At 48.7% G+C, this 25,463-nt stretch overlaps 13 protein-coding genes across 13 annotated transcripts; 6 read left to right on the forward strand and 7 right to left on the reverse strand.

The window, feature by feature from the left end:
• Positions 1-1,108: 1,108 nt before the first annotated feature.
• pyr8 (acetyltransferase pyr8) lies at positions 1,109-2,428 on the forward strand (the record flags this gene model as incomplete). Its single annotated transcript, XM_057175966.1, has 2 exons — positions 1,109-1,854; positions 1,915-2,428. 2 exons carry the CDS (start codon positions 1,109-1,111, stop codon positions 2,426-2,428), a joined length of 1,260 nt encoding a protein of 419 aa, XP_057033013.1.
• A 913-nt stretch (positions 2,429-3,341) lies between these two features.
• On the reverse strand, positions 3,342-4,484 carry N7457_004922 (uncharacterized protein; the record flags this gene model as incomplete). Its single annotated transcript, XM_057175967.1, has 5 exons — positions 3,342-3,460; positions 3,515-3,925; positions 3,982-4,103; positions 4,153-4,389; positions 4,444-4,484. 5 exons carry the CDS (start codon positions 4,482-4,484, stop codon positions 3,342-3,344), a joined length of 930 nt encoding a protein of 309 aa, XP_057033014.1.
• Positions 4,485-4,730: 246 nt separating this feature from the next.
• Positions 4,731-5,946, reverse strand: N7457_004923 (FAM50/XAP5 family protein; the record flags this gene model as incomplete). The annotated part of the gene is made up of 3 exons (XM_057175968.1): positions 4,731-5,045; positions 5,102-5,651; positions 5,708-5,946. The coding sequence occupies 3 exons, from the start codon at positions 5,944-5,946 to the stop codon at positions 4,731-4,733; spliced, it is 1,104 nt and encodes a 367-aa protein (XP_057033015.1).
• Positions 5,947-6,700: 754 nt separating this feature from the next.
• fip1 (cleavage polyadenylation factor subunit FIP1) lies at positions 6,701-7,790 on the forward strand (the record flags this gene model as incomplete). Its single annotated transcript, XM_057175969.1, has 3 exons — positions 6,701-6,847; positions 6,903-6,955; positions 7,004-7,790. The coding sequence occupies 3 exons, from the start codon at positions 6,701-6,703 to the stop codon at positions 7,788-7,790; spliced, it is 987 nt and encodes a 328-aa protein (XP_057033016.1).
• A 447-nt stretch (positions 7,791-8,237) lies between these two features.
• On the forward strand, positions 8,238-8,897 carry N7457_004925 (co-chaperone GroES family protein; the record flags this gene model as incomplete). Its single annotated transcript, XM_057175970.1, has 4 exons — positions 8,238-8,240; positions 8,445-8,669; positions 8,755-8,813; positions 8,873-8,897. 4 exons carry the CDS (start codon positions 8,238-8,240, stop codon positions 8,895-8,897), a joined length of 312 nt encoding a protein of 103 aa, XP_057033017.1.
• Positions 8,898-9,496: 599 nt separating this feature from the next.
• On the reverse strand, positions 9,497-11,017 carry N7457_004926 (uncharacterized protein; the record flags this gene model as incomplete). Its single annotated transcript, XM_057175971.1, has 2 exons — positions 9,497-10,192; positions 10,247-11,017. The coding sequence occupies 2 exons, from the start codon at positions 11,015-11,017 to the stop codon at positions 9,497-9,499; spliced, it is 1,467 nt and encodes a 488-aa protein (XP_057033018.1).
• Positions 11,018-11,417: 400 nt separating this feature from the next.
• Positions 11,418-12,676, reverse strand: N7457_004927 (TauD/TfdA dioxygenase family protein; the record flags this gene model as incomplete). Its single annotated transcript, XM_057175972.1, has 3 exons — positions 11,418-12,158; positions 12,214-12,415; positions 12,450-12,676. 3 exons carry the CDS (start codon positions 12,674-12,676, stop codon positions 11,418-11,420), a joined length of 1,170 nt encoding a protein of 389 aa, XP_057033019.1.
• Positions 12,677-15,185: 2,509 nt separating this feature from the next.
• N7457_004928 (uncharacterized protein) lies at positions 15,186-16,195 on the forward strand (the record flags this gene model as incomplete). Its single annotated transcript, XM_057175973.1, has 2 exons — positions 15,186-15,431; positions 15,773-16,195. 2 exons carry the CDS (start codon positions 15,186-15,188, stop codon positions 16,193-16,195), a joined length of 669 nt encoding a protein of 222 aa, XP_057033020.1.
• A 704-nt stretch (positions 16,196-16,899) lies between these two features.
• Positions 16,900-18,578, reverse strand: N7457_004929 (nucleoporin FG repeat-containing protein; the record flags this gene model as incomplete). Its single annotated transcript, XM_057175974.1, has 4 exons — positions 16,900-17,833; positions 17,895-18,332; positions 18,414-18,469; positions 18,513-18,578. The coding sequence occupies 4 exons, from the start codon at positions 18,576-18,578 to the stop codon at positions 16,900-16,902; spliced, it is 1,494 nt and encodes a 497-aa protein (XP_057033021.1).
• Positions 18,579-19,029: 451 nt separating this feature from the next.
• On the forward strand, positions 19,030-20,556 carry N7457_004930 (uncharacterized protein; the record flags this gene model as incomplete). The annotated part of the gene is made up of 3 exons (XM_057175975.1): positions 19,030-19,232; positions 19,289-19,351; positions 19,407-20,556. 3 exons carry the CDS (start codon positions 19,030-19,032, stop codon positions 20,554-20,556), a joined length of 1,416 nt encoding a protein of 471 aa, XP_057033022.1.
• A 451-nt stretch (positions 20,557-21,007) lies between these two features.
• Positions 21,008-21,998, reverse strand: N7457_004931 (haloacid dehalogenase superfamily protein; the record flags this gene model as incomplete). Its single annotated transcript, XM_057175976.1, has 3 exons — positions 21,008-21,706; positions 21,761-21,920; positions 21,982-21,998. 3 exons carry the CDS (start codon positions 21,996-21,998, stop codon positions 21,008-21,010), a joined length of 876 nt encoding a protein of 291 aa, XP_057033023.1.
• A 139-nt stretch (positions 21,999-22,137) lies between these two features.
• Positions 22,138-23,111, forward strand: N7457_004932 (uncharacterized protein; the record flags this gene model as incomplete). The annotated part of the gene is made up of 3 exons (XM_057175977.1): positions 22,138-22,254; positions 22,326-22,955; positions 23,010-23,111. The coding sequence occupies 3 exons, from the start codon at positions 22,138-22,140 to the stop codon at positions 23,109-23,111; spliced, it is 849 nt and encodes a 282-aa protein (XP_057033024.1).
• A 912-nt stretch (positions 23,112-24,023) lies between these two features.
• N7457_004933 (aminoglycoside phosphotransferase family protein) lies at positions 24,024-25,415 on the reverse strand (the record flags this gene model as incomplete). The annotated part of the gene is made up of 1 exon (XM_057175978.1): positions 24,024-25,415. The coding sequence occupies one exon, from the start codon at positions 25,413-25,415 to the stop codon at positions 24,024-24,026; it is 1,392 nt and encodes a 463-aa protein (XP_057033025.1).
• Between the last annotated feature and the right edge of the window lie 48 nt (positions 25,416-25,463).

Below are 25,463 nucleotides of genomic sequence, written 5' to 3' on the forward strand. Positions count from 1 at the left end.
ATCTCTTGGAATATCTGAGGTTAGCACCTTTTCTTGGATTTAGTGCCGGAACAGCGCTTCATCGACCGGTAATATGAGACTCGGATCTCCAGCCGAACAAAGCTCTTGACATTGTATCCAAGTCAAATGAAATTGTTAGCTTTATTGATTGGCAACATTCTTCCATTCTTCCTCTTGGTCTTGGAGCTGGAGTACCACAACATTTCCAGAACTACGGTAATCCTCACTCGGAAGAGCTTAGAGAGCCCCAGTTAGAACTTCCGTCAGAATTTGGTTCTTCAAGTCCTTCCGAACAAGCATCAGTACGTGAGACTTGGCAAAAGACGTTGGTTCATTTTCTTTATGCCGCTTTTACTAAACGGTTGAATGAAGTGCAGTGTTAATGCCCGCACTAGTCTCAGGGTGACATGCACTCTCCCTGGGTGAAGGGTGTTGACCAAAACATACATGATACTGGCCGATGTTATCCAGACCAATCCCTAACTAATTGTAGAATAGGCGAAAGACTAAATGCCATACCATATTGCATTCTCTAGATGTTTCATATCAATTAAATGCTACTCTCTTCGTTGTAACGTTGCCTTATGCCAGATAAGTTGTGACTATATTGCGCGGTAAACATATCAAGCACCTACATATAAGCCTGCGCCACTACGGCGTATATGTTATGCGCATAAATTAGCATCGGGCGTATATATGTGGATCGATTAGGTTTAGCGTCAGCCACAGACCTCACCAAATGCGGTTGGTCTGCAGATGCAGGTTGATATCGGCTTCCGAACGCCTTCAATGGCCTACCACCGCCACAGACACCATTGGCAGAATAGGTGTACAATGATTGGTCATATGAGCGTATCTACATCCGATCAACTCGTGAAAATATGGACTCGTCTACTCCGTGGCCGATGCCCGATCTGCGAACTCGGATATTACCTGGCTAAGGACCCACTGGTCTCCAGATACATACATAGGTGGATGCCTCGCCCGACTCGCCAATTAATATCATGCATACCAGCCCGATCTCGGTCCTTAAGTACACCCGGACCCCCAGGGTGAAATTGAAAATGAGGGACTGGAAGATCTTGACTTCGTCTCATCCCCAACCACCATGGACCAGTATCAATCAAACAGACGGTTGTTCGGTTTCTGCGTCCTCCAAGGTCTCATCCCCTCTGTGGTCCTGGCCACAACGCCCAAGCAATCTGCTCTCCGCTATCTGACTATACCGTGTATGATATGGATTATGTGTCAGATGATGTACCCTGTGTCGACTCCAGGGTTTATACCATCCAATTTCCTCGGACATGCTGTTACCTTCATCTTCACGGCCGCCGACTATCTGTTGATCAATCCTCAAGACAGACCCGACTTCGTTGACTCCAATGGCAAAACCAAGAGCTTCTTGTCTCGTCTGGCCCAATCAGCTCAGATGATAGCTTGCACGCGCGCAGTGAATACAGCCCGACAAGCGAAAAACGTTCCGCCCATGCCAGCGTACTACACCAAGAGAGACCCGAAGGTAATTCCTCGAGGTCGCTTTCTGATTCGCGAGACTGCTATTGCTGTCTGGCAGTTTTTGGCTCTAGATATTATATCTACCATGGCTTCAAGCAAGGGTCTAGATCAAAAGGAGAATGTACCAGTTTCTCCTGGACTTAAATGGGATCTAAGACAATTGGTGGCGGAACGAATTTTTCCGAGTCTTATTATTTGGTTTGTCGTGACTCGAATCGGGCTCAGCTTCTATTATCGCGTCACATCGATCATCTTTGTGGGTCTGGGAGATTCTCCATGGAATTGTCCCCCATCTTGTGGGCGGATGGGAGATGCATATACGCTGCGGGGATTCTGGGGGTAAGCTTTTATGATTATGCTCGTTGAATCGGTTGGATATGATATTGATTCTGTTGATAGGAAATTCTGGCATCAAATGCTGCGACTGCCTCTGACTTCGCTCAGCAACTTCCTCGCGCGTGATGTACTCAGGCTCCCTAGACCGTCAGTTTTGGAACGTTATACCAACGTATTCATTGTTTTTTTCTTCTCCGGTCTAATGCACGCTATATTCGACATTCTACGGAATGTCTCCATACAGGAGTCTGGGGCGATATCTTTCTTCCTCTCATTCGTTGTCGGTTACATGATTGAAGACGGCATTCAGGCTCTCTGGAAGCGGACGCAAGGCTCCCAGAATACTAACGGTACACCTCCGTGGTGGCAAAAGGCTATTGGGCTTATTTGGGTTGGTGCGTGGCTGGGTGTCACCTCTACCTGGCTTTTTGGAACAATGACGCAAAAGCCAAAACATAAGATAGTTCTGGTTCCTTTTACCTTGCTTGGTTCTGGTTTAATTGACTTTCGTACGTTAGGTAGCATAGTCCTTGTCAGTGGTGTTGTGTTGAAACTTATCTTCGAGGGCGAGATTTGAACAAAGGAGCTGCAGGATGTTGAGATTGCATGAGGGAGACAACTTATATACAAATATATTCTTAACTAGAGACAAAGATATATCTCTAGTGTATGTATTCATAGATCTGATAAACTCACTTTCTTGGTACTCAATAGGTATGTAGGCACCAAGGGTGTTTCACGCGGCAGAGCCACACATAAAATCTCGACAAGCTTGAGCACATTATTGGACATCCCTTTATGGAGATGAAATGTTTAGACAGAATTAGGTGACTAGCCGTCACATCTATGTGCCCAGGTGACGTGATGCTTTGGATACTATGGCCTTAGGTATAAGTTGAAGTCATGGCGACGAGATATTGCTCATGGCGCAGCTCTGTTATGGAGCCGTGTGTAGCAGCATCTGCCATATACAGCTACACCTGAGCGTATATTGGTAGAACCTGATAAGATTAAAATGCAACATAGCATAAAACAATGTCCACTGTGATTTGCGATAATGAAATTTGAGATCAAACACGACACCCGCCAGCCAAGGTCCAAGACCAACAAGATAGTGACTTCAATGTCAGCCAGATTCTTTTGTCCGTACAAGCCGAATGCGACCTCCAGCTTCTTTACCCAGGTGTCATTGATCCATAGCCTCCCGCATTGCCTGTTGGTTGGGTTCTGCCTTCAAGCAGCCCGCCACTTGGACCAGAGACCGTTGGATCTTCTGCATATCCTCATCTAAGATGCCTTCATCCTCCAGCAGAACAATCGACAGCAAACTGAAGTCTGTTTCTTGCCACTTCCAGAATTAGAGGCAACTTCAAATATACTCTGGACTGACATTCGAAAAGTATACCAGGGCAAAAGATATAGTATGTCAAAAATCCCATATAGAAATTCTGTGGATATTTATACGAATGTGCTTATCAGTGTAGGAACCCTCAATGGCCAAAGCGCTGCGTAATGGCATCTCCAGGAGGCAACTCGGATGAAACAGTCGGCGTTCGAGAGATACGTGGAAGTCGAGTACGATGTTGCGGAGCAAGGTTCAAGCCTTTGCCTACTCAGAAAGAGGTCAGTCTATGTACCTTGCGCAGTAAGGGCCAATATATACCATTTCGCTCATTCCAATTTGGCCGAGAAGGTGGTGGCATCGCGGCTTCGAGAGGTGTTTGCGTCCTGGCTCTTTTCGAACTACCAGTGCCGCTTCTTTGATGCCGATGAAGCTGTTCTACTCCATCCTTGTTGATAGGAAATGTGGGGGTCTTGGGATGCCGCTTTTTCGGGACTGAAGGCACTGGTAGGGCGTCAGAGAAAGGAATTGAGACAGGAGGAGGGGCATTCAGGGACGATAGGGCCTGGGAGACAGTGTCGGAGGCGGCGGTTTGCATCCGAGACCGCATCGCACGGGTCTTGAGGAGGTTATAGAGATTGGTCATCTGAGCTAGTTTGTTGTTCTTGTCTCGGTACATATCATTCAGTTCCTGGTTTTTTCTTTGGAGATCTTCTTGGGTTGATTGCATATCTAGGGGTGAGACGTTAGTTGAATCTCAAGGCAAATAGTAGCTGAGTCTAACCAACCCGTCAATTTGTTCTGTAGGGACATTATCTCCGTGTTGGCATTGTGAATGATCTTGTCCATTTGTGTATTTAAGCTGGCGTACTTCTCTGTGAGAGTCTTCGCGCGGTATTCCTGGTAGAAGCTGCCTGAGCATCAGCCCTGGGTAATTCCATCAAGAAAATGAGACATACATTTCTTGTGTGCTTTGATATGCCCAAAACCCAAGTGCGCGACCAGCACATTCCATAATTGTGTTCGGATCCAGCCCACTCAACACGCTTGTCTTATAATCCTCTGTTGGATTCAAAATCGTTGAAACGGCGTCATCTGGGTTGATGAGCGCTGTCTGACAAGCAGGACAGTGCCGACTGCTTGTAGTTGGATGAGAAAGTCCAAGACTATCTGCGCACTCGTGGCAAAATATGTGCCTAGAACCATCAGTCTTTCAGTCAAGCTGGCCGATCAGAAAGCAACATACGAACAAGTTGTCACCACTGCTCTTTCTTTCAACTCTGCCCGGCATTTGAGGGAATTGCACCTGAGAGAAAAATCCATGATATCGTTGGCGCTGGGTCCCGTATGGAGAGGGAAGAGGAACTGGGGGATGGCGAGGTTCGGATTACCCTAAGCAGGTGATATCGCTACATGCTATATCGTCCAGTTCCCCCTCTACAAGATCATATAATTAAGCAACCGCCGGGAAGGAATGAAATCTTTTGGTATTTGTCCATTATCATGATTATTTTATGGCCTTATTTTCAGGCTCGAGTTAGAAGAAGAATGTGTTTCCCTGGGCATCCCGCCGTGTCGAAGTCATCTTCTCTTGGAACTCTTTCCCAGGCTCATATTCATGCCACAGACTGGCTGGGTAAATGTGCTTGTTTTTCTCATACCACCGTCGATCTACGACCTTGGTCTCTGAGAAGTCTTTATCGGCGCCCTCCAGACTGTCGTCACTAGGTCTGAACAGCGGATCATCTGGTGCTTCTGTAGCGGGAGGCTTATCAGAGTAATCGAAAAGGAGACCGCCATCGCGTGAGAAACTCGGTACTTTGTTGGCGATGAAGTAATAGAATTCGTAATGCTGGATATACGTTAGTAATTGTGCAACAAGACAAGACATTGATAGGGTGGACATACATGAGGAACAATAACTTCGCCCTTGACAAGCATCAAGTCATCAACACTGACGCGTGCCCATTCTCGGCGATTGTCTTTCTTTGCGCTCGATGCGCCATTGGCACCACGGACGCCCATCTCCGCGCCAACCTTGCGGCAACGATCTAAAAACAACCAAACATGGTCACCCTTTTTGACTTTAACTGACCCAGCTGGTATACTGGTCCCATCGTAGAAGACAAATGGAATTAGGATCTCGGTATTCTTGACAGCCTCCTGCATGGCTAAGAACTCTTTGCGGAGAGTCTCGCGCGCCAGCGCTTCAGCTTCTAGCGATGCCTTGGTCAAAGCTTTGGGAGGAGGGGGTGCATTCGGGTTGGCCTTCATGCGTCGTGGAGCGTTATCATCCGCAGGTGTTTTCGAACTTGACCGTGAAACGCTCGAGTCGCGTGGGGTCGCCGCAGATTCCTCCCCTGTATCATCCTGGTCGTCACCGAAGGAGAGTTTGCTTTTCGCGAAGGCCTTCTTTTTCTTCTTCTTTGGAGGGGCGTCAGTCCGGGGGGACGGTGACCTGTGGCGCTGCGATCAGCTCATGGCCGGAGGTCGAAATTGAGACTCTTGACTTACCCGTCAGTCACTTCTCCTGCAGAAGGGGTTGCGCTTCTTGAATTACCAGATGCTAGTCGTCCTAGCGACTTGTCATGCGCCTCGCGCTCCTTCTGCTCTAAAACCTCCGCGCGTCGTTTGCGAAAGTCGGACAAGTGAACGAGACCGACGGTTTGCTCCTTGAGCATCTCCTCCGCGGAGACGCTTTGACCAGCGAAGGACCGCGGAGTAGAGCTGTGGCTCTCTTCTTCTTCTGCCATTTCGAATTGTGAGATTGGCCGTCAGATCTGACCAGTGTTGTGGGAGGATTGGGAGCTTCAAATCAATGCCGGTGACGTCTTGGTGCCAGCACGTGACCGCTGGTTTCTATAGTCCCGGCCTTGGGGCTGTTGAACAACCCTGGTAAGTTAATATGAGATTTTCCAATTTCGAGAGGGAATGGTCAGATTTTCACGTGGTGGATGATCCTAGGCATTCATACCGAGATCGCAAAAATCTTAAGTTCTCATGATCGCTACATATCATGCATCCGGGGCTATACTTAAGACACAGTTGGCATGGCCCTCAAGCAACAAATGACAGGGGCTGCAAACACAAACCAAGGCTTTGGTACGTGAGAGATACTGGATCTCCCATAATATGTAAACTTCTATATGTAGCGCCACTGCATCCCGACCCTCAGCCTTTTCAATGGTGTCATTAAGTCCGAGGTAGCTTTTATATGCGTCGCTCAAACAAACGATACTTCGATGTAGAGGATCACGGTAATACTATCACCATATCCCCTTTATGTAGAATTTGTTGGATGTTTATTTCGCTTTCCAATCTATGCTCATTTAGCTAACTAAGGCCTAAATCGCACCAATTCGATTGCCACGAGTTGATCATTCTTCGGCGGCAAGCTACACCGCTGCAAACAAGACAAACTTGGCTGCCATGCGCGCAACCTGCAATCTCGATCCTCTTTGATACAACTTTCTGCAGCAATTCACGTGGATTTGAAATCAAGAAATCATGGACGACGAAGAAGATGACTTTTATGATCCCGTGGACGCAGTGCCGACAACACAATCGCAGATACACCAACAAAATGCACCAGGTCAACCACAGGAGAACGATTACATGGACGAGGATGAGGTAGAAGAGGAGGAGGAAGATGATGTACGCATTCCGCTTCTCAAATCTTGACTTTGACCTACCCTAACACTATCTGCAGGACGATTTCAATATTATCACAGAGGCCCCCGAAGGCGCACCCGCTCCCGAACCGTGAGTTAGCTGCTCTTGCGAACCCTGCACAGTTGCTCATGTTTATAGCTCCCATCCGCGCCATGCAACCCTGCGACAAGAACCACAACGTCCATCATCCGTCGACTCATCCGGGGTAACGAGATCTGCGACGCCATCCGCGATCCCTCGATACGAAACAGCGACCCCGATACCCGGACAGCCAGCCGCCGTGAAACCCTCCTCAGAAAAGCCAGGCTCTGCCTATCCCGCTATCCATAGCTCAACCATCGATGTCAATGCAAACCCTATTCATCCCATGACAGGGAAGCCGATCATGTCGACGGACATGGATGCAGACTTCCCATCTGATGACAAGCCTTGGCGACGACCCGGGTCAGATCTCTCGGATTACTTTAACTACGGATTCGATGAGTTCACATGGGCGGGCTACTGTATCAAACAACAAGGAGTGCGACAAGAAGTTGGTGCTCAGAAGCGACAAATGGACGATATGCAGGCCTTCATGGGTATGGGCATGCCCCCGATGCCTGGTGCACCGGGCCCCGCTGCTCCAGCTACTGCTGCACCGCCCATGGCTGGTATGGCTGGTATGCCGGATATGAACCCCGACATGATGCAAGGTATGCTGGCAAGCATGATGTCCCAGGGCTTGGATCCGTCTTCCATGGACCCCATGGCTTTCATGCAGCACGCGCAATCCATGATGCCTGGTGGTGGTCAGCAGGCTCAACCTGGCTTCGGTGGACAGCCCCAGGGCCAAGGTTTCAACCAAGGAGGCCAGGGTCAAATGGGTTACGGTGGATACGATCAGCGCGGAGGTTATGGGGGACGGGGACGCGGCCGGAGATGGTAGTTTGATATGGGTTTCGCATCCCGGTAAAAGTAGCTTCGGGATCGCCCTCGGAATATTCGGATCTCACGGCGTTACATGCATACAAAGGAAAGGGCAATGGCAATTGACAAATCACAAAATTGAAGCTTCCGGCTTCGCAGAAGTAAAGCTCCAAGTTAGGGGAACGAGAGTAGACAGCTATGTCGGCCATGTAAAGAGGTAGGGAATAGTAGCCAATACGCAAGCATTGATAAATAACCAACATACATAAATCATCTCCAGCAATAATCCCGGAAAATTCACGCGAGTCCAAAGGGATTGTTGTTCGGAAGAAGCTCATGGTTCGGTCTTGGCATTCTGGAAATTTCTCCAGTCGAGATCCTCGTCCCCCGGACCAGTTCCATCTTCTTCCTTTCTCCATCCCATCCTCAACCCACGATCTCCTCAGGAATCTCATTCTCTCTCACAATGGTATGTGATATCTTCCGGTGCCTTCGACAAACCGAAATATCCTTGTTTCCCCAACATCCGGAAGAGCTATCAGCACTTCCACGCCCAACTTTTTCTTCCTCCCTCAAGCCGAGCCCGGGTACCCGAGAAGCTGCAATGCGCGAAAATCCAGTTCGCTTCAGTTATGTGATAGAGAATAGCCTGGCTAACTCTCAATCTATTTAGTCTGTCCTCCGCAACATCAAGTCCCTCGCTCCTCTCCTGGACCGCGTCCTGGTCCAGCGCATCAAGCCCGAGGCCAAGACTGCCTCCGGTATCTTCCTCCCCGAGGCTGCCGTTAAGGAGCAGAACGAGGCTCAGGTCCTCGCCGTTGGCCCCGGTCTCCTGGACCGTGATGGCAAGCGTCTCCCCATGGGTGTCGCTGCCGGTGACAAGGTCCTCATCCCCCAGGTATGTGCTCAATCAATCCCATCGACTTCTTCCGCGCCCATGCGCATAATCATACGGAACTCTATGCTAACATGTTTATTTCCAGTTCGGTGGTAACGCCATCAAGGTCGGCGAGGAGGAGTACACTCTCTTCCGCGATCACGAGTACGTTTCCTCCCCCTTCAATCTAATTTCAATGAGAACAAGACTGACAAATCTATTAGCATCCTGGCCAAGATCACCGAGTAAATAAGTTTGCAAAACTTTATTTCTCACTCGACTTTGTTTCGCCGCCCATCCAACCCCTCTGTCATGTCGACTCCAATCCCATTTCGCTGTAAAATCGCGACTGGGATGATTGGGCGACCCATGACGTGTATCATATCGACGCGACGTGACGAGCTTGACCATTTTCAACGATCTCAAGAACACCGAACAAGAAAAAAAAAAACACAAAAAATCTAGCGAATCAGGATGCTGGGACTGAGTGGTATTTTGACATTCGATTGTTTGATATCAGCCAGTTGTGGTACTCCTATTTTGGCCTGTCTTTCTATTTTGCATGCATGAGTTTTTGAAGCGCTGGATTGGCCTTGGGTCTTGCATGTCTTTGTCCACTGTATTTTTAAAATTAACTGCGGCTTTCCTTGCCCGTATGCTCATGCCGGGTTAGGTAGTCGGTGATCGCAGCCCTGATCATCTCCTCTCTGTTTTTGGGGTTGTTCCCAAGGCTATCTACCTAGATACTGGATGGTATGTGTCGCAAGCCTGTCTTGTCAAATGTAGCCAAGTTCAGATTTCGATAACCTAGAACATGCAGTAGATACTTGTAGTGGTTAACAGCTACATTACTTAGATCCATTATTGCTTCTAGTTTCCATGAACATGGACAAAGACCCAAGACCACTGAAGTGTGCACTGCATCTTGCCGAGGTCTTGGTCGAGATTACGGCAGGACCAGCCTGTTGACATTGTGGAGGTTTGAACAAGTCATTCCTTGCTTTTGCTGAATTTGACTTATCCTCCAGTCCTATGCGTGACCCTTCCTTTTGGGAGGGGCTGGTAGCCACGGTACACGTCTTATTTGCCGCAGTGATAGTGAGATTCACCCTGTCAGAAGCATTGAAAGTATTGTCATCATCCTTGGTATTCTGCGAGACAGGTGCTAGCTGAGGGTTGCGTTGGTTACCTCCGATGAGAGGTAGAGATGAACTGGAGCAGTTAATCTGTGGCGTGACCGACATGCTTTCGTGAATCGTATGGGTAGACGTTGACAGAATTCCCTTCTTTGCATGGGCCATGACACTATCCGACCCCGGTTTCAAAAAGGCATTATGTCCTTTCCTTTCCTTCAACAGTCCGGGCATTTGCGCTTTCGAGGAGTCAAGTCTGGGACCTGAGGAATCTTTCTCTTTGGTTAGATTGGAAGAAACAATATGGAGGGCTGGTTGAGATTGGTTGCATAGACTGACATCGAACATCGCAGGTGTGCGCGTAGCGGCGTCCTCAAATGGGAATGCACTGGATCCATTTTCGGTAGGTTGCTATATCCTGTGTTAGCTAGCCCGAGCATCAATGATTAGCCGGTAACCTCGTACCTCGGATGTAGAGACACTCTGATCCTCACTTTCCTCGTCGGGGTCAAAGGGCAGAGGATCCGACTCGATGCTCACGAACTGAAACGGTTCACCTGATGGGCCTACAATGGGGAAGGCATCTCCAGCAAGATGAGCAGCCGGGTTGGTATCCTGGGGTTCCACCGCTGTATTGACAGTCACAGTCATCCCGGCGATATTGCTGTCGTGCGGCATATCATCCGAATTGAATTGATCAAAGACTGGACGTAACAAGCCAGGAACGTGGTGCACATCAGGTCCACTCGGGATAATCACGCCAACAGGAAGGCTAGGAGACGGCGACGGAGGGGGGAGTGGAGTCATTTGCAAGCTGGCTGAAGGGGAGAACGGATCTTGACAGGAAGCCGGGTTGAACTCAGGCAAAGAGAGGGTTTTCTCTTGCTCGAGTGTAAAAAGAATACGCTCAGGGGTGGAATCAGATGTTTTCACATCAGGAAGAATACCACGCCAGATGTTCTTGTTTTCAATATCAATGTTCATACAGTCACGTAGAAATTCCATGTCACTAGTCTTTGTGGGGATTTTGTCCAACATGAGCTCGGTACAGAAGCGTCGGTCGACTTCTCTCAGACGTTCTTCGGGGATTTCACGGTTGAGACCCAAGATGGGAGGAATAGGAGGCGTTGGCTCGCAGGTATCATCGACATAGTTAAGAGGACAATAACGAGTAGAGTCTTCTGCAATGTTGTAAAACCTGGCGTACTCAAGCAGAGTAGGGTTCTGGGAGGCCATGATGTTGATATGTTGATACGCGACGAGAGAGGCGGAGAAAGGAAAAGAGAAGAACAGGTGGAATGACGGGGAAATATGGACGAGGCAACGACGAAAAGGGCAAACCTGATCTCGCGAGGAAGTCGCGATGGATGGGAGGTCTGGACGAATCGGGAAGGCACGAGGGACGAACAGTTTCCGTATTAGGCAAGTACACTCCTCTACACCCAGAGCAATAGGATTGGAACTCGAGCCTACGGAGAAAGAGCAAATATGACAAGAAATACTACACATATGCACACATGTATCGGTGAGAATAGAAAGGATGTATTTGGTAGGATATTGATATGGTTCCGCTAGTTTTGACATCTCGCTAATTGCCATGGAAATAAGAAAAGAAAGACACCGCCAAGATTAAAACCTAGTCATTATAGTTTGACTGGCGAGAACCATCCTTGTTGACTGCCGGCAGTCCATACAAAGCATTGAGTTCATCTTCCTGAGACCTCCCAGACTTCTCCAGCACAGGCTTCTCGGCATGGACTGCGACGCGCACAGCATGACGGCGGTGTGGCGTGAACCCATAAGAAGCACTGTGGTTGGTGGACCTGTTATCCCAAAGTGCAACGTCCTCTTCATTCCACGAGAAGCGCGCATGCATCTCCTGGGTCGTGGCAATCACATCGCTCAGGAACCGGATGATAGCATCACTCTCTGCGGCGGGGACGCCGACGATCTTCGTTACGAAGCCCGGATTGAAGAACAGCCCATTCCATCCAGTGACTGGGTTTGTGCGGATGAGAGGGTGTTCAGTGGTGACGGGCTCCCGGCGCACCGGTCGACCCAACGCCCGGGAGTCATTGGCCTGCATGTCGGCCGAGTGGAGGGCCGTGAGGCCTTTGAGGTATGTTTGCATATGGGAGGAGAGGACATCATAGGCAGCGTACTGCGAGGTCCACAAAGTGTCACCACCACCACCACGGGGCGGGCCGGTCAAAAGCTTGAGTGATGTATAGGATGGTGGCTGAATTTCATAGGTCACGTCGGAGTGCCATAGGAAGCTGGGTGTGAAGAGAGCGCGGTTGTCACCGGAGTTGTCTCCAGTATAAACCACATGGACGTCCTCGAGACCTTGCTTCCGTGGGACAGATGTGGTGGCGTGCTGTGAATGGTTAGCATTTACCCTCAAACAACTCGATTCGAGTGAAATGGCTTACCTTGTGCAGCTTGCCCCAGTATTGGCCTAGTTGACGCTGGGCCTCGATATCGAAGTTCTTCTGAGAGCGGAAGAAGACAACACCTCGGTATGCAATCAACCTGGCGAGGTCATCCCGTTGTGCATCGTCAAGCTTTGAGAGATCAACGCCGTGGATCTCGGTGCCAATCTTCGGGTTATAATCAAAGACTGCTGTAGCATCTCTCAAAAAGGTTCCGGAACTTGGGATCTCCTCGCAATCCCTTATCCTCGTAGGGAGTCTGCTCAAGCGGAGGCCATTGGATGTTTGGAAATGAAGGCAAGAAGTCTTCATGTGCATAGTTGTGGTGTTGAGTGACTGGTGTGCGGCCTGGCTGATAGCCAAACTTGTTATCACCGACGAGGCCCTTCGTGACGACTGGGACTGCAAACTTCGCCGGACTTGTGGTGACAGTGACCACGGGCTCTTCTAGTGATGGGGCCATTTGGAAAGATGCCACCAATGGATACCAGATTGGGATGTAGAAAGACGAAATGGACCAAATGAGACACCAGAGGTACGAGTGGGGAGATGAGATTGATATCGAGGAAGTATAAAACTAAGTTTGGATAGAGCTAACTAGATAAAGAGGAGGAAAGCAGCACTTTATAGCCGTAAACCAAAAAAAAAACGGTCAAGCGTGGAAGTGGAGAGTGAGTCAACCCCGGATAACGCAATTGTGGACTGATTATAGATTTCGCATGCCCCGGAGTTCACGGAGATGGCGCAATTTGACGAATGGATCACCTCAGGCGAAATCTGGCATCAAATTGGTCCCAGAATGAAGAAGAGTGAGACCCGCACGTCCATAGCACGTCCATAGCACGCAATCTTGCTGACTATTGATGGCAAGATTTGCCATCCCCGTCGAATGAACTCAGAAGCCAGGAATGCTATTCACATGAAGTATTACAGCGCTCACACCGCTGTTTCGGATGAGATATCCCAGTCGAGGAGCTTGAGCATATGTGTAATAGCCAGGTACTTCGTGCCGAGAGCCGTTGTGCAATGATCGACGGAACTCTCGGCAGTGGAGGTTGAGATTAGGTTATCTCACCAGAGGCGATCACGCAAGAGGGGCGGCATCTCGCGTTTTGAGTTGACTTAGCCGCAACCGATCGTCCACCTAGAGCCTAATAGTATATCTATGTGCAGTGGTGTGGATTTGAATAGGGGGCTCACCAGGTCATGGTAAAAACCAGATGATGACACCTACGCAAAAACTAGCACGGACAGGGAGTCTAAAATTCCTCTAGGGGATGAGGGGAAATAGAAGAGCAGAAAATGGATCACAAAAAGGTAGAAGTAAAGCAATACAGAGACATTGATTATGGCGAGGATTGCAAAATCGTGCAAGGATTGCGCTTTTGGGTCAGCCATTTAGGTCGTGGGTCGTGTACTTGTTGGGGCGAGGACATGGGGAAAACTGGGCTTTTAAGGTGAATAGCGAGAACGAAGCAGCTGCTGAATCGGATGCCGTTCTGGCCTGTGTATATCCCCTAGGACCTAACCAATGTAATTTAGTAAGAGAAAATTGTGACAGAGAAGGTCAGAAACCGTGCAACGGCTTTTAGAAAGAATGGCTAAGAGATTATGGTCAAAAGAGGGTTGTTAGGCTAATGGTAAAAACATCCACCTTCGGTCGGTGGCGATAAGGGAGAAACAGACAACAATCCAATCCTTCAAGTACAGTATATCTCACTAAGCTTGCTCATCTCGGCAGGTAACTCAAAATATCTTCTTTTATCATGTCCTCTAGAGTGGTACAAGTTTTGGCAGCCTTCAGCCATATACCTCTTGGTTTTGACAACGATAGCGCGACCTCTATTCAGGGGATCCATATTGGGTGGATGGTCGAAATCGTAGCCAAAACGCTCCTTTGCGCCGTGCATTTTTTTTTTATAGTTGAGAATCGCAATAATCCCGAGGGGTTTTGGGTATGGAAGTCCGGTGATCGGGTCGTCCATTTCGATACCCCAAATTGTTTTATTTGTCGGTACAGATAGCACTTAGTTATGGAAATGCAAAGTTCAACAATCGGCTGTCCCAGAGTTGAAAGTTACAGAGATGGTATGTACATTTACTGATCTACTTAAGACGAACAAGAAGTTTCTTCGAGGTGATACCTCATCGACTCCTTATCAACTCGGTCGTATAGAGACAGAGACATACAATCTTGTTCCCTCTTTGTTAGAACTACATCTAACCTATATTGTCAACATGGCACCTACTACTATGATGAACACCAATTTCACACAGCCGGCCGAGTGCTACAACTCGCGCGACGCGGTGCCCGCCACCATACACTCCAACATCCAATATTACAATCAGGTCCCACTATACCAGACCAAAAGTCCAGACCTATGTACTTGATTTCCTCTGCCACTTCTTGGCTTTACCTTCCCATTTTAGTACTCACCCCTTGTCGCTTTTTGCTCAGTGAGCATCACCTAAGTACTTTGATTTGTTCACTGAGCAGCTAAGACAGCAGGTCACCTCAATAAAATGTACCACGTCCAATGCAGTCTTTCATCAACGCTCTTGACCCTTACCCCCTCAACAAAATGCTGGAGTCATTAATATGGCGGTCGATCCTACTGTAGTTATTTCACCTCCAGCTAGGAGGCAAATTCACAGTGGGGCTAGATTTATTTTCCGGTAAGGGCCGAGGAAACGCGCCATGAGGTCGTCGATAGCTATTAACCGGCCCCTTACAAAAATTCCCATCTGTATAATTAGGGCCCATATAGAGTATTTTGGTGCGGCAGAATCATAGCAGAAAATAGCGGTGAATAAGGGTGGTCACAGACTTTTGCGGTGCCACTGTACGGCTTAGCTCACGTGCTGCAACAGGTGACACGCTAACCCAGACTAGGCTAAGCTAGCCCCACCACTTTTCCTCAATCCCACGTGTTTCACCTTTCACTAACCACTCCCACCAAACGCTTTTCAATATGTCAGGTCCACATCCTCAGTTCAGTCCTGCGTGTCTGATACCCTACATCCTCCACCCCGCGGAGCGAGTAGAGCAACTCAAAGCTTTTCTGCAGACTGATTTTGGCAAAGCCCAGCGAGTGAATGTTGAAGCTCTCATTCGCCTATATGAGAATGGCGAGCTTGGACCACGCCAACGAGGTGATCCCCCGATCTACCTTGTTGGGGGACGACGAGTCGAGAGGAACCCATGGGAAGATGAGTCGGTACCCAATAACGCGATGAGATGGTGTGAGGTATATTTCAATATCCATCAACCCATTAGCTATCCATTTTACTGGTTCATATTAATGATATCTTTAGACGTTAGAATATCAGCAAATGATCCAGCAACAAGAACTACAGGCAAATATCATATAATCCTATATGGTATTATCAATAGTCTCAGGCTAATCATATGTCGTATTTTTATGACTATTAGCCGCAGCAAATGGTCCAGTCGAGATCGGAAACTTTTCCTTCTTCGAACACCTTCCATATGCACCAGATATATCACAATCTAAGCTATATCAATGATGACTTGAGGTTATTAACTAACACAAACCAGCTACATGCCCAGATTAGGCTACCTCCCCAGTATGGCGGTAACGAACACTTGACACGGCCTTTCTTAGTCTGCAATGATACTGGAAGCAACGTGCTTACTGTCTTCATGTCCGATCTCCTGGCGTTTCAGTTCGATATGGTACTCCACGGTCCAGCCATGCAAGGCGCAACGCCAATAAATACCGCTAATGGCCAGGCCCTCCAGCCTCTGATATTTGTTGATATGCAAATTCTCACTTCTGCTTTTGTGGCACTTACCCCCTGGTTTCGAGAGACTGCTATTGTGAAGCCAGATAGCCCGGGAGATGCACGCCTCTCAGGGGCGGCCATGCGTAACCATTTATTCTTTGCCACAGCGCCCGGAAATGCCCATCTGTACGTCGCGCAGAAGAAAGCTGGAATTATTCGAGATCTCCCTGCTTGAGTTCTTTTATTATTTTTCCCCTTGCCTAGCAGAATACCACCTCTTATCATGGTACTAAATTCAATTCAATCGATTGTAATAAGGCCATATTTACTCTGTATTTTGATGACCGCAGACGTAACCAATTCAAAGGCCGAAGAATCTCTGAGTAATCAGTGAGCGCTCACTGAGCGTCCTCATAAAAGCAGCGGTAGCTAGGATAGGAAAGCCCCACCTCGCAGAGGAAATATGGTCTATAGAGCGACAGAGATATGAAGGCTGTTTTGCGGTCTTGCTATTCGAATGGGGTGTGGCTGTATGTGGCCCACGTATTCGGCGGTCGGGTCTCTGGACTATTAAAAGAACTGAAACCACGGATTATCTTCTATCATATATATTCTTTATTACTAGGGAACATGACTATTATATATAAGGTATATTAATAACAGTAACCGTAATCTCTTGTGGATTTGCATGCACATAGAAGGGATTATCATAGAGCATTGAAGACGTATGTACGTCGGATTAAGGATTGTAAAGAAGTTTATGTCTGAAAGGATCCATGGTCTCCCCGTGATTGTCCCAACACATTCAAGACAGACCTACGAGTTATGTTCAGAGGAATAGGAGTTCGGGATTGACAGATAAACTGCGGGATGTCATGTTTCGCATGCTGAAGATCAGCTTCCATAAAAATACAGATCAAACTCGCTAAATCCCCCAAACTATCCCAGATGGAGTCGCCCATCGCCCAGGGACTGCTGCCCAATTGACAGATCCTGCACTTGTTCCGACACATTACTGAGACGGGTGGCGACGCCCATGATGCCAGCCTCGACATCAGTGAGCACCGCAGCAAGATCGGCGGTAGTAGATCTGGGAGTTCCTGCGGCGGCATCACGAGATTTGGAGCTCACGAAGTCGCTGATCTGGCGATTGAGAGTAGCCTCAACACCATGAAGATGGTCCTCGATCTCCTTAAGATTTCCTGTATATCTCCCAAGAACTCCTTTCATCTCCTTTGAGCGATGAGAGAAATAATCGACCAAGTTGACCGGAACACCGTTGATGTCAGTCTCGGAGGCATCGCCTTCAACGCCGTCAGGGAGGGCCAGCGTATTTTTGCGGCTTGAGCGCATGGATCGCTCCGGAATCTGTTGATCCTGCACAGACCACCATCCACCACCAGTTGTTTGATACTGTAGAGGGAGCTTCAGTGTATCAATGGCACGGAAGGCAACTTGGGCCTCGGCCGCATCCCGTGCGACAAGGCTGCGCAGCCCATCGATATCACTGGCATCGTTCTCGAGCGCGTGTTGGATGGTCTCCAGTTTTCCTTGCACAAATTCAACATCGTTGGGAATTGTGGCACCCTGCTGCACGATGGTTGGTAGGAGATCCCCAACTTCATGGCACATCTTCATTTGGTTGAGGATATGTTTGTCAATAGCCTCTATTTGGTTACGAATCTCATCGGCGCAGCTCTCGAATTTTGTGGTGGGTAGCAAATTGCTGACGTCAACCTTGACGCCCGGAATCACAGTGCTAGTAGCAGTGCTCTGCTGTAATGGTTGCGTAGTCTTAGGGGCAGCTGGCTGGCCGAAAAGAGAGAGGGTAGGCCCTTGAGTTTGCTGTGTTTGGGTTGCGTTCTTACCGCCACTGTATAGCATTAGAATTTGATATATGAGACGAGACGAGCAAAAGCACCAGAGAGACTCACAATAGAGGCGCTGGGGTTGCTGTTGATGCTGTGCCAAGCCCGCTGCCGAAAGTACCACCACCAAGAGCAGCAAATGCCGGCTTTGCTTGAGTTTGTGCTGTAGACGCGCCGCCAAAAAGACCACCGCCTGTTGTTGCTTGAGTTGTGCCGGTGCCAGCGCCAGCAGTCGGCCCACCGAACAGACTAGTTGTCCCCGAAGGTTGTGTGGTAGTAGTAGTAGTAGTATTTGCGCCGCCGAAAAGGCTGCCACCAGTCGTGCTACTCTGTTGTTGACCTCCGAACATGTTGGATCCGGTCGCCTGTGTTGTGGTTCCTGTAGCTGGAGTGCTGAACAACCCCCCTGCTGGTTTTGGTGTTGTCGAAGTCGCAGCGTTTCCGAAGAGATTGGTAGTACTTGGTGCGCCGGATGTAGCTGCAGATGTGTTTGTGTTGCCGCCGCTGTTGATGGATGTTGCGGTTAGCTTTTTTTTTCTGTGTGGGATCAACAAGATCTAGCCCAGTCTGCAAGCCACAAAGCACAAAATACTGGGAAAAGTAGCGATGGAACGAATCAGAGCAAGGGATAGCGAATGAGTCTGATAGGTGTGATCAGAGACGAAGATGAGAAGGAGCACTAACAACAATGAGTTCGTGGTGAGGGGAAAGTCCGCCTGTAGCAGGCGCAGATGTCTTGGGAGCAAACATGATTCGGAATGCAACCAAACAATTCAAATGGAGCTTTGATTGGAACCTATCAATGGGCTCCTTCAATAGGATTAAAGCTGCGCGATGAATGCGATTTGCGGAATGCGTGAAGCTGCTCGGCTCTAGGTTTATCCGACCCGGTCTTTTTCCAGTGGAACTAACACAACGATAGTATCCAAGTCCTCTATTTATACCTATCTTTGAGACCAATAATATCTGATATTCTAAAACTACATATGTAGTGTAATTGCCATTGTTCATTGAGAAACTCGTTGCCATACCAAGGACCGCATTCATTCTCAAGGTTGTGTAGTTCTTGCATCTTCAACTCAATCAAGACTCTCATCCAATACTGGTCAAACTTGGAACAAAAATGGCCTCATCGATCTAATAGCGTTCATCAAAAGACTGCGAGGCAACTGTATTGTTCATTCAGTTGATCTCCCCCATCATGGCGGACGAGAATGTCAGGGAGTGGGCGCCAGTATGTGTCGCATCAACAACACGATACAATCAGACAGGGCCACTCCCATCCAATACATCACGAGAGTCTTTGGGCGCGTCTTCGCTGGCCCAAGGTCAGTCTGAGGCAGGCCTTGATGATAAAACTCGCGGTCGAAATTCTGATCTCGGTTATTTCAAGAACGCCGAATGGTAAGTGTCTATTGCACCAATATTTGCTCTCGCCGTATTGACCTTGTGGTTTACAGGACTCCAGATGGCACTACTCTGCTGACAGATTCAGCGGATCATTCTATTAGAACATGGATCTTGTAAGTCCACGTATCATCTCCGTGGTTGATTGACTCCAGTCACTCACACAATCAGACCACCAGATCTACTGGAGGATAAGCCTGTCCACCAGTTGTCCCCATACTCAACTCTCCCCTCAGCTGAACCGACCTATGCTACTGCAATCTATCCATTCTACAATCTTCAAGATCCATCCACTACTCTATTCCTCTCATCTGTTCGGGATCATCCAATCCGACTATCTTCGGCCCTGGCCCCAGCATCAGTGGCTAGTTATTCCTTGGTGAATCCGATGACAGAAGCATTCATAACTCCACACTCAATGATCTACCCATCTACTCTTGGTGGCACCCATTTCCTCACAGGATCAGATAGCCTGATTTGTCTGTTCGACGTGTCTCGAACGGGAGCCCAGGGCCCCGTATCCTCCATGCCAACTATACCCAGCAAGCGCAAGCAGATCGTCGGCGGTGGTATTGGCATGAAGGGTATAGTTTCAGCGTTGGCGTTGAACCCGAGTGGAGACGGAATCCTTGCTGCGGGCACTTTCACCAGACATATTGGACTCTACAGCTCAAATGGCTCCGGTGAACTCCTTGGGACTTTTAGCGTCGCAAAGACACCAGCGAACGCTGATATTGGAGGCCGAGGAGTCACACAACTTGCATGGAGCCCCTGTGGTAGGTATCTCTACATTGCTGAGCGTAAGAGTGATGGCATCTTGGTTTATGATGTCCGTGTCACAGGTCAAATGCTTGGGTACTTGCGCGGGCGCAAGGCTTTAACCAATCAACGCATGAAAATTGATGTTGTTTCATCTGGCCCCGATGGATCTCATGAGGTTTGGGCTGGTGGTACGGATGGGTTTATGAGGGTTTGGAAAAGCCCCGAACACTGTATAGGGGGCAAGGATCCCGATTGGGAATTCAAGGTTCATGATGGTCAGTTTTCACTCTCTTCCCGTCCATCCTTATTTTTGACCTTCAACGTGATGTGGATGGCAGTGCTGACATGTATCCAAGATGCCGTAACGAGTTCGATCTTCCACCCTATGGGAAGTGTTGTTGCGACTTGCTCTGGACAACGACATTTCGACCTAGATCAGGATTCCGACGAAGACATCTCCGGAAAGGACGGCAGGCAGATTGACAATTCCCTCAAGGTCTGGTCAATGCCATTTCTGACTGAGAGGGATGGAAATCTTGATCCACAACCTGCTATCTAATGTGTTGAAGGAACAAAATCAAAGCAAATATGTGTACTTCGATCATTTCAGAATACGACGTAGCTTCTTTTCTGGCAAATGTCTTGGAATTGTCGAATCAAGGACTCAGCGGGACGTCTGGAATCGCAAATGAAAGGTCCTCCCGATGACGGACACAGAAGTCAATTGCAAGGAGCGAGCACGCGAATACAAGTCCCTTGCCAGTCAAGACAGCAATGTCTGAAAGTCTGCTGGCCATCATTTTCATTGACAGGAGGGCACCGCCTGATGCCGAGGAATTAAAAGTTTGTCGAGAAGCAACGCTGACTTCATCAAAAATAGCAAAGAAATCTGGATGGTTTTCTATTAGGCCGCTCTGCTAATCGCATATGACACATATTGAAATCCAACACCAAGCCCAATTTACTGCATACATATATGTACTTATCTCTCATATAACTAGAAGCGATATTCAGGGAATCCGAATGCCATACTTCGCATACGGGAAATCCTCCAAAGTAGAATAGATCTGGCCAAAGCCATCACCTATCTTGCCGGGCTTGCCAGCGCCCTGCACACGCCAGGCCTGAAGCTCTTCTGCCTCCTTCTCGGCATCGGACTTCTCCTCCTCCTTGTGCGAGCCAGTGGCTCCAGCAAGCACTTCGTCTTCGCGGCCCTTGAACGCCTCGAGAAGACCAGGGTGCGGGCACCAGACGACCTGCATGCCGGCACGACGACCAGCCTCGACACCTGGCACAGCATCCTCAAACACAAGGCACTCTTCGGGCTTAATCTCAGTCTTTCCCTTGCTGCGCAGGTCTTCGTTGATGGTCTCCAGCGCAAGCAAGTAGATATCGGGGAGAGGCTTGCCTCGTCCCTTACCAATACGTGGATCATCGCCGAGAACCTTATTGCTCTCAGGGAACACAGAGAATAGCTCTGTCAGATGATCAGTCTTTAATTTGTAGTTGGTTCTGTGCGAGGAAGTCGCCAGCGCGATGTATACAGGTTCATCGGTGGACCGGGTCGAAGCCAGATTGGACAATAGAGTCGGCACACCAGGGAGCGCCTGAGACTGTGGGAAGTAGTGCCTTTGCAGAGCCGATCTCTCCTCATTCAGCTGCTCATCGCTGATGGGGAGCTGGGCAAAGTCATGGAAGATCTTGCCAGCCTGACGATGGCGTTAGCATACGAGTACATAAGGCGAGTGTAGTGTGACACAAACCTCCGGTGCGGGCCGACCCTGCATCTGCGCCTTAATTGACCAGGGAAGGAGAGGTCTTCCGTACTTCTCGAGGATTTCATTCGTAATCACGGTGTACAAGTCCTCCGAGTCAATCAACAACCCGTCCATGTCAAAGAGACATGCTCGGATGCGGGGAAGGCTGCCAATCAAGTCAATTGATATCCAACCACAACAGCGATACATGAACATGGTCTACTCACTCGTTATTGGAAGCCATGACTGTATGCTCTCTTTACCGGCGTCAGAGTGGGATGTTGACGATGGTTCGATAAGACGCGGGGAAGAATCGTTATCAGTCCCGTGATTGCACCCTTGGCAACATCCGGTGTTTCTCGCTCGACGGCGTGCTTCACACAATGAGCAATTCTTCTAAATTTCCCGAGCGCGACAGCAAAGGTGCTCCTGTTGATGCCGATGATAGTGGCGACGAAGATGTGTTCCACGATGCACACTTTCCACCGGAGGAGGAAGCCGTGAGTCGTGATGATGTTTGTTTAAGCTTATGATCGGAACTAGACATTAACTCCAGTCTTTTCTCTGATAGCAATTCCTGAAGGAAGCCCACGAAATCAAGTCTGAGGCAAACCAGCTATTTCTCGCCAAAAGCTATGATCAAGCCATCTCCTGTTACGATCGAGCCCTCGCCTCCTGCCCGAGCTACCTTGACTTCGATGTCGCCATAATTCACAGCAATATCGCTGCTTGCCATTTGAAATTACAGGATTGGAAGGCGGCTGTAGACTCCGCAACTGTCTCTGTCGATCGGCTGGATAAGATCATCCCTCCAATCCCCCAGGACAAAGGGGCCGAGTCAAAAGGCAAGGAAATATCTGGATCAGAGAGTAAAGGCACAGAGGCGGTTGTTGAAATATCTGGAGATGATGAAGATGCTGAATTGGAGGAATTGGAACGATTGAAGGAACAGGATGAGCAGAGAAACAAGGTGATGCGACTTCGGGCCAAAGTCCTCATGAGACGGGCCAAGGCAAAGACCGAAATTGGTGGCTGGGGTAGCTTGCAAGGCGCCTCAGAAGACTATCAAGCACTTTCTGCGATCGAGAATCTCCCGGCCGACGATAAAAGAGTTGTACAGCGGGCATTGCGTGAACTACCCGAGCGCATCAACAAGGCACGGGAGAAGGAGATGGGTGATATGATGGGCAAGCTAAAGGAAGTGAGTATTTTCTGCAGTGTCACACAAAATAAGATGGGAACTAATTTCAAACAGCTCGGAAACGGTATCCTAAGCCCATTCGGTCTATCGACAGACAACTTCAAGTTCGTCCAGGACCCAAAGACGGGAGGCTACAACATGAATTTCCAGTCCTGATCAATTCTGGGCTGTCAGGCCAGGATGATATAATCATATCTATTATCCCGAGGTCCTAGGTACATGCCCTCCACGATGGATTTTGTTAGTTATCATATTGCATACCTGGCAGGAAGCCAATGAGGCGTTCTGACTTTTCTCCATTCCATATTTTATGTTGCCTCCGATCCTTTGCTCAATTGTGCTGTGAACTTTCTATTCAGTGTGAACAAAATGTAGCTATATTTTTCATGAGCGATATGTGATATCTATCCATTGAAATTTGGCTGTATGCATATGCGGACGTACAAAGAGATACATATGTGCCCCTCGCCTTAGATTTCAGGCCTCCTGCAGCTATATTATACATCATCTTGCTTCAGAGTGTTCTTGGAGCATCATACCCTCTCTCTCCTCCTCGGCCGTGTGATGAGCTCCGATGATCTCTTCTATACTATATCATATATTATCTCGGATGGCTGGCGGCTTCAGGCCATTGAGCCGCATGGTCTTGTGTCAATGTAAGTGTTTTCCTTCCACAGAGCGTTCCCTAATAGGATGGTGAAACCCAAACTAGAGTGATATTAACATCAGTTGCCTAGCTAAATGATCCTGGCGCTTGAGCGTCGAAAAGGTGCTAGAAGAGAATATATCTCGTTGTTGAACCTTTCCGAGTTGTTCACTATATTTATCAAAGCAGAGTCCATCGCCTGACCGTGATGGGCGCTTTCATTACTCGTCACCGTGAACTATTTCCAGTCTACACTATGAAAAACCCAGCCGCGAGTTTTAAACCAGCACATGGAAATTTGATGTGAAATCTTCTCTCTCCATTAAAAAAAAAGTCTGTCCCTTCATGTGGTTGAATGTCCTGTCTCCAGATTCCTCAAATTCTCTCTCGCTCTCAATTTGTTCCTGCCTTATGTCGGATGCCTACGAGGCCTCCCTTTGCTCATCCACCATATCACTCGAGATTCCCACGGACCCTCCTTCTCTCTCCTTTGTGAGCTTTTCGACCCATTCCCCAATCTCGTCCACGTAGCGATCCGGTTGGCAATCGATCATAGCGTAAAGGAATTCCCTCTGGAGCTGGGTCGAGTTGTGAATTTCAACCCATTTCGGCTCCAGCTTCTCCATCTCCTCAAGGAAAATTTTCCGCAGGAGGGTAGACTCATACCGGGCCAGATGCACCCAATAGAGCTCTTCGACCTTTCCATCTTCATCCTGTGCGTAGTCTTCCACGCTTGGCTGATCGTAATATTCGGGACACTGTAAAAGCAATGGATGGTTGCACGCTCTCCACAAGGGCACGGCGGAGACGAATTCCCAGTCTAGGATTGCACTGATCTCGCCGTCATCATTGAGTAGGATGTTGCACCAATGGAGGTCTTTGTGTAGCATAACGGAAGGCTCAGGGTCGTCACTTGGATCTCGTGGAGGGAATATTTCGGGTATCAAAGGTCTGAGCATTTGAATAGCCTCCTGTGCTTTCGTGGCACGGTAGATTTCGTCCTCGTCGTATTCTTCTAGAAACGAGTTTGGTGCATTTGCCAGAGTCGTCCAACAAGCATGTTCATTGAGATCCAAAAGAGCTTGGATCCAATCATGGGCCGAGTGGAAGGGACCGCGATTGACATCTCGATGAACCTTCGACGACCAGATGAAATTCATGGAGACAATCCGGTCCACATCAGGCACAGGGTTGGTCGTCGATTTGTCCTCGGGTGTATCAGAGCTATCGGTTTCTCCGAGTTTCGAAGAATGGCATAGTGGTGTGGTTTGCTCGCTCGATGTTGCATTCTCTGCCCCAATCGGGGTTCTATGAATGTTCCCAATGCCCCGTAGCTGGTGTTGGAAGAGACAAGCAAAGTATCCAGCGATATTCTTGACCAATCTGGACTTCTGAATGGGTGAAAGACTCGCCCACATTTTGGCCAAAGGCTTTCCAGGCATTTTGGTCATCAGGATCCATTCAAACCCGATATTGTTGTTTTGGGATGAGTCGTATGCGAGAACAACCGGGAGCGGGATATCTGTGGTTTGACGCACCCAGTTCATCGTCGCCACCTCGCTGTTGACCTTGTAGTGGGGATCAACAGGCAAAGAAACCCGCATGATAAGCTCTTCGTCGTCGACTTTGGTGTTGTACACCTTGTTGAAACAGCCCTCGGCTAGGAATGTAACTTCGACTTTGCTGTTAGGGCGCAAAGATTCCACCGTTTTCTGGATAGCGTCAATCCGAGGCTCCACGGTCCATCGAGGTAGAGAGCCAGCGTTTCCTCGAGACCATCGAAGGCCATCAAACAGAGCATTCTGCGAGGCCATATTGCGTTGTTATAGTAGTAATCACTACTACTAAAAGACGTTTAGACG

This window comes from Penicillium paradoxum (assembly GCF_028828445.1).
Source record: "Penicillium paradoxum strain IBT 22861 chromosome Unknown utg000004l_segment0_segment0, whole genome shotgun sequence".
Taxonomy (NCBI): domain Eukaryota; kingdom Fungi; phylum Ascomycota; class Eurotiomycetes; order Eurotiales; family Aspergillaceae; genus Penicillium; species Penicillium paradoxum.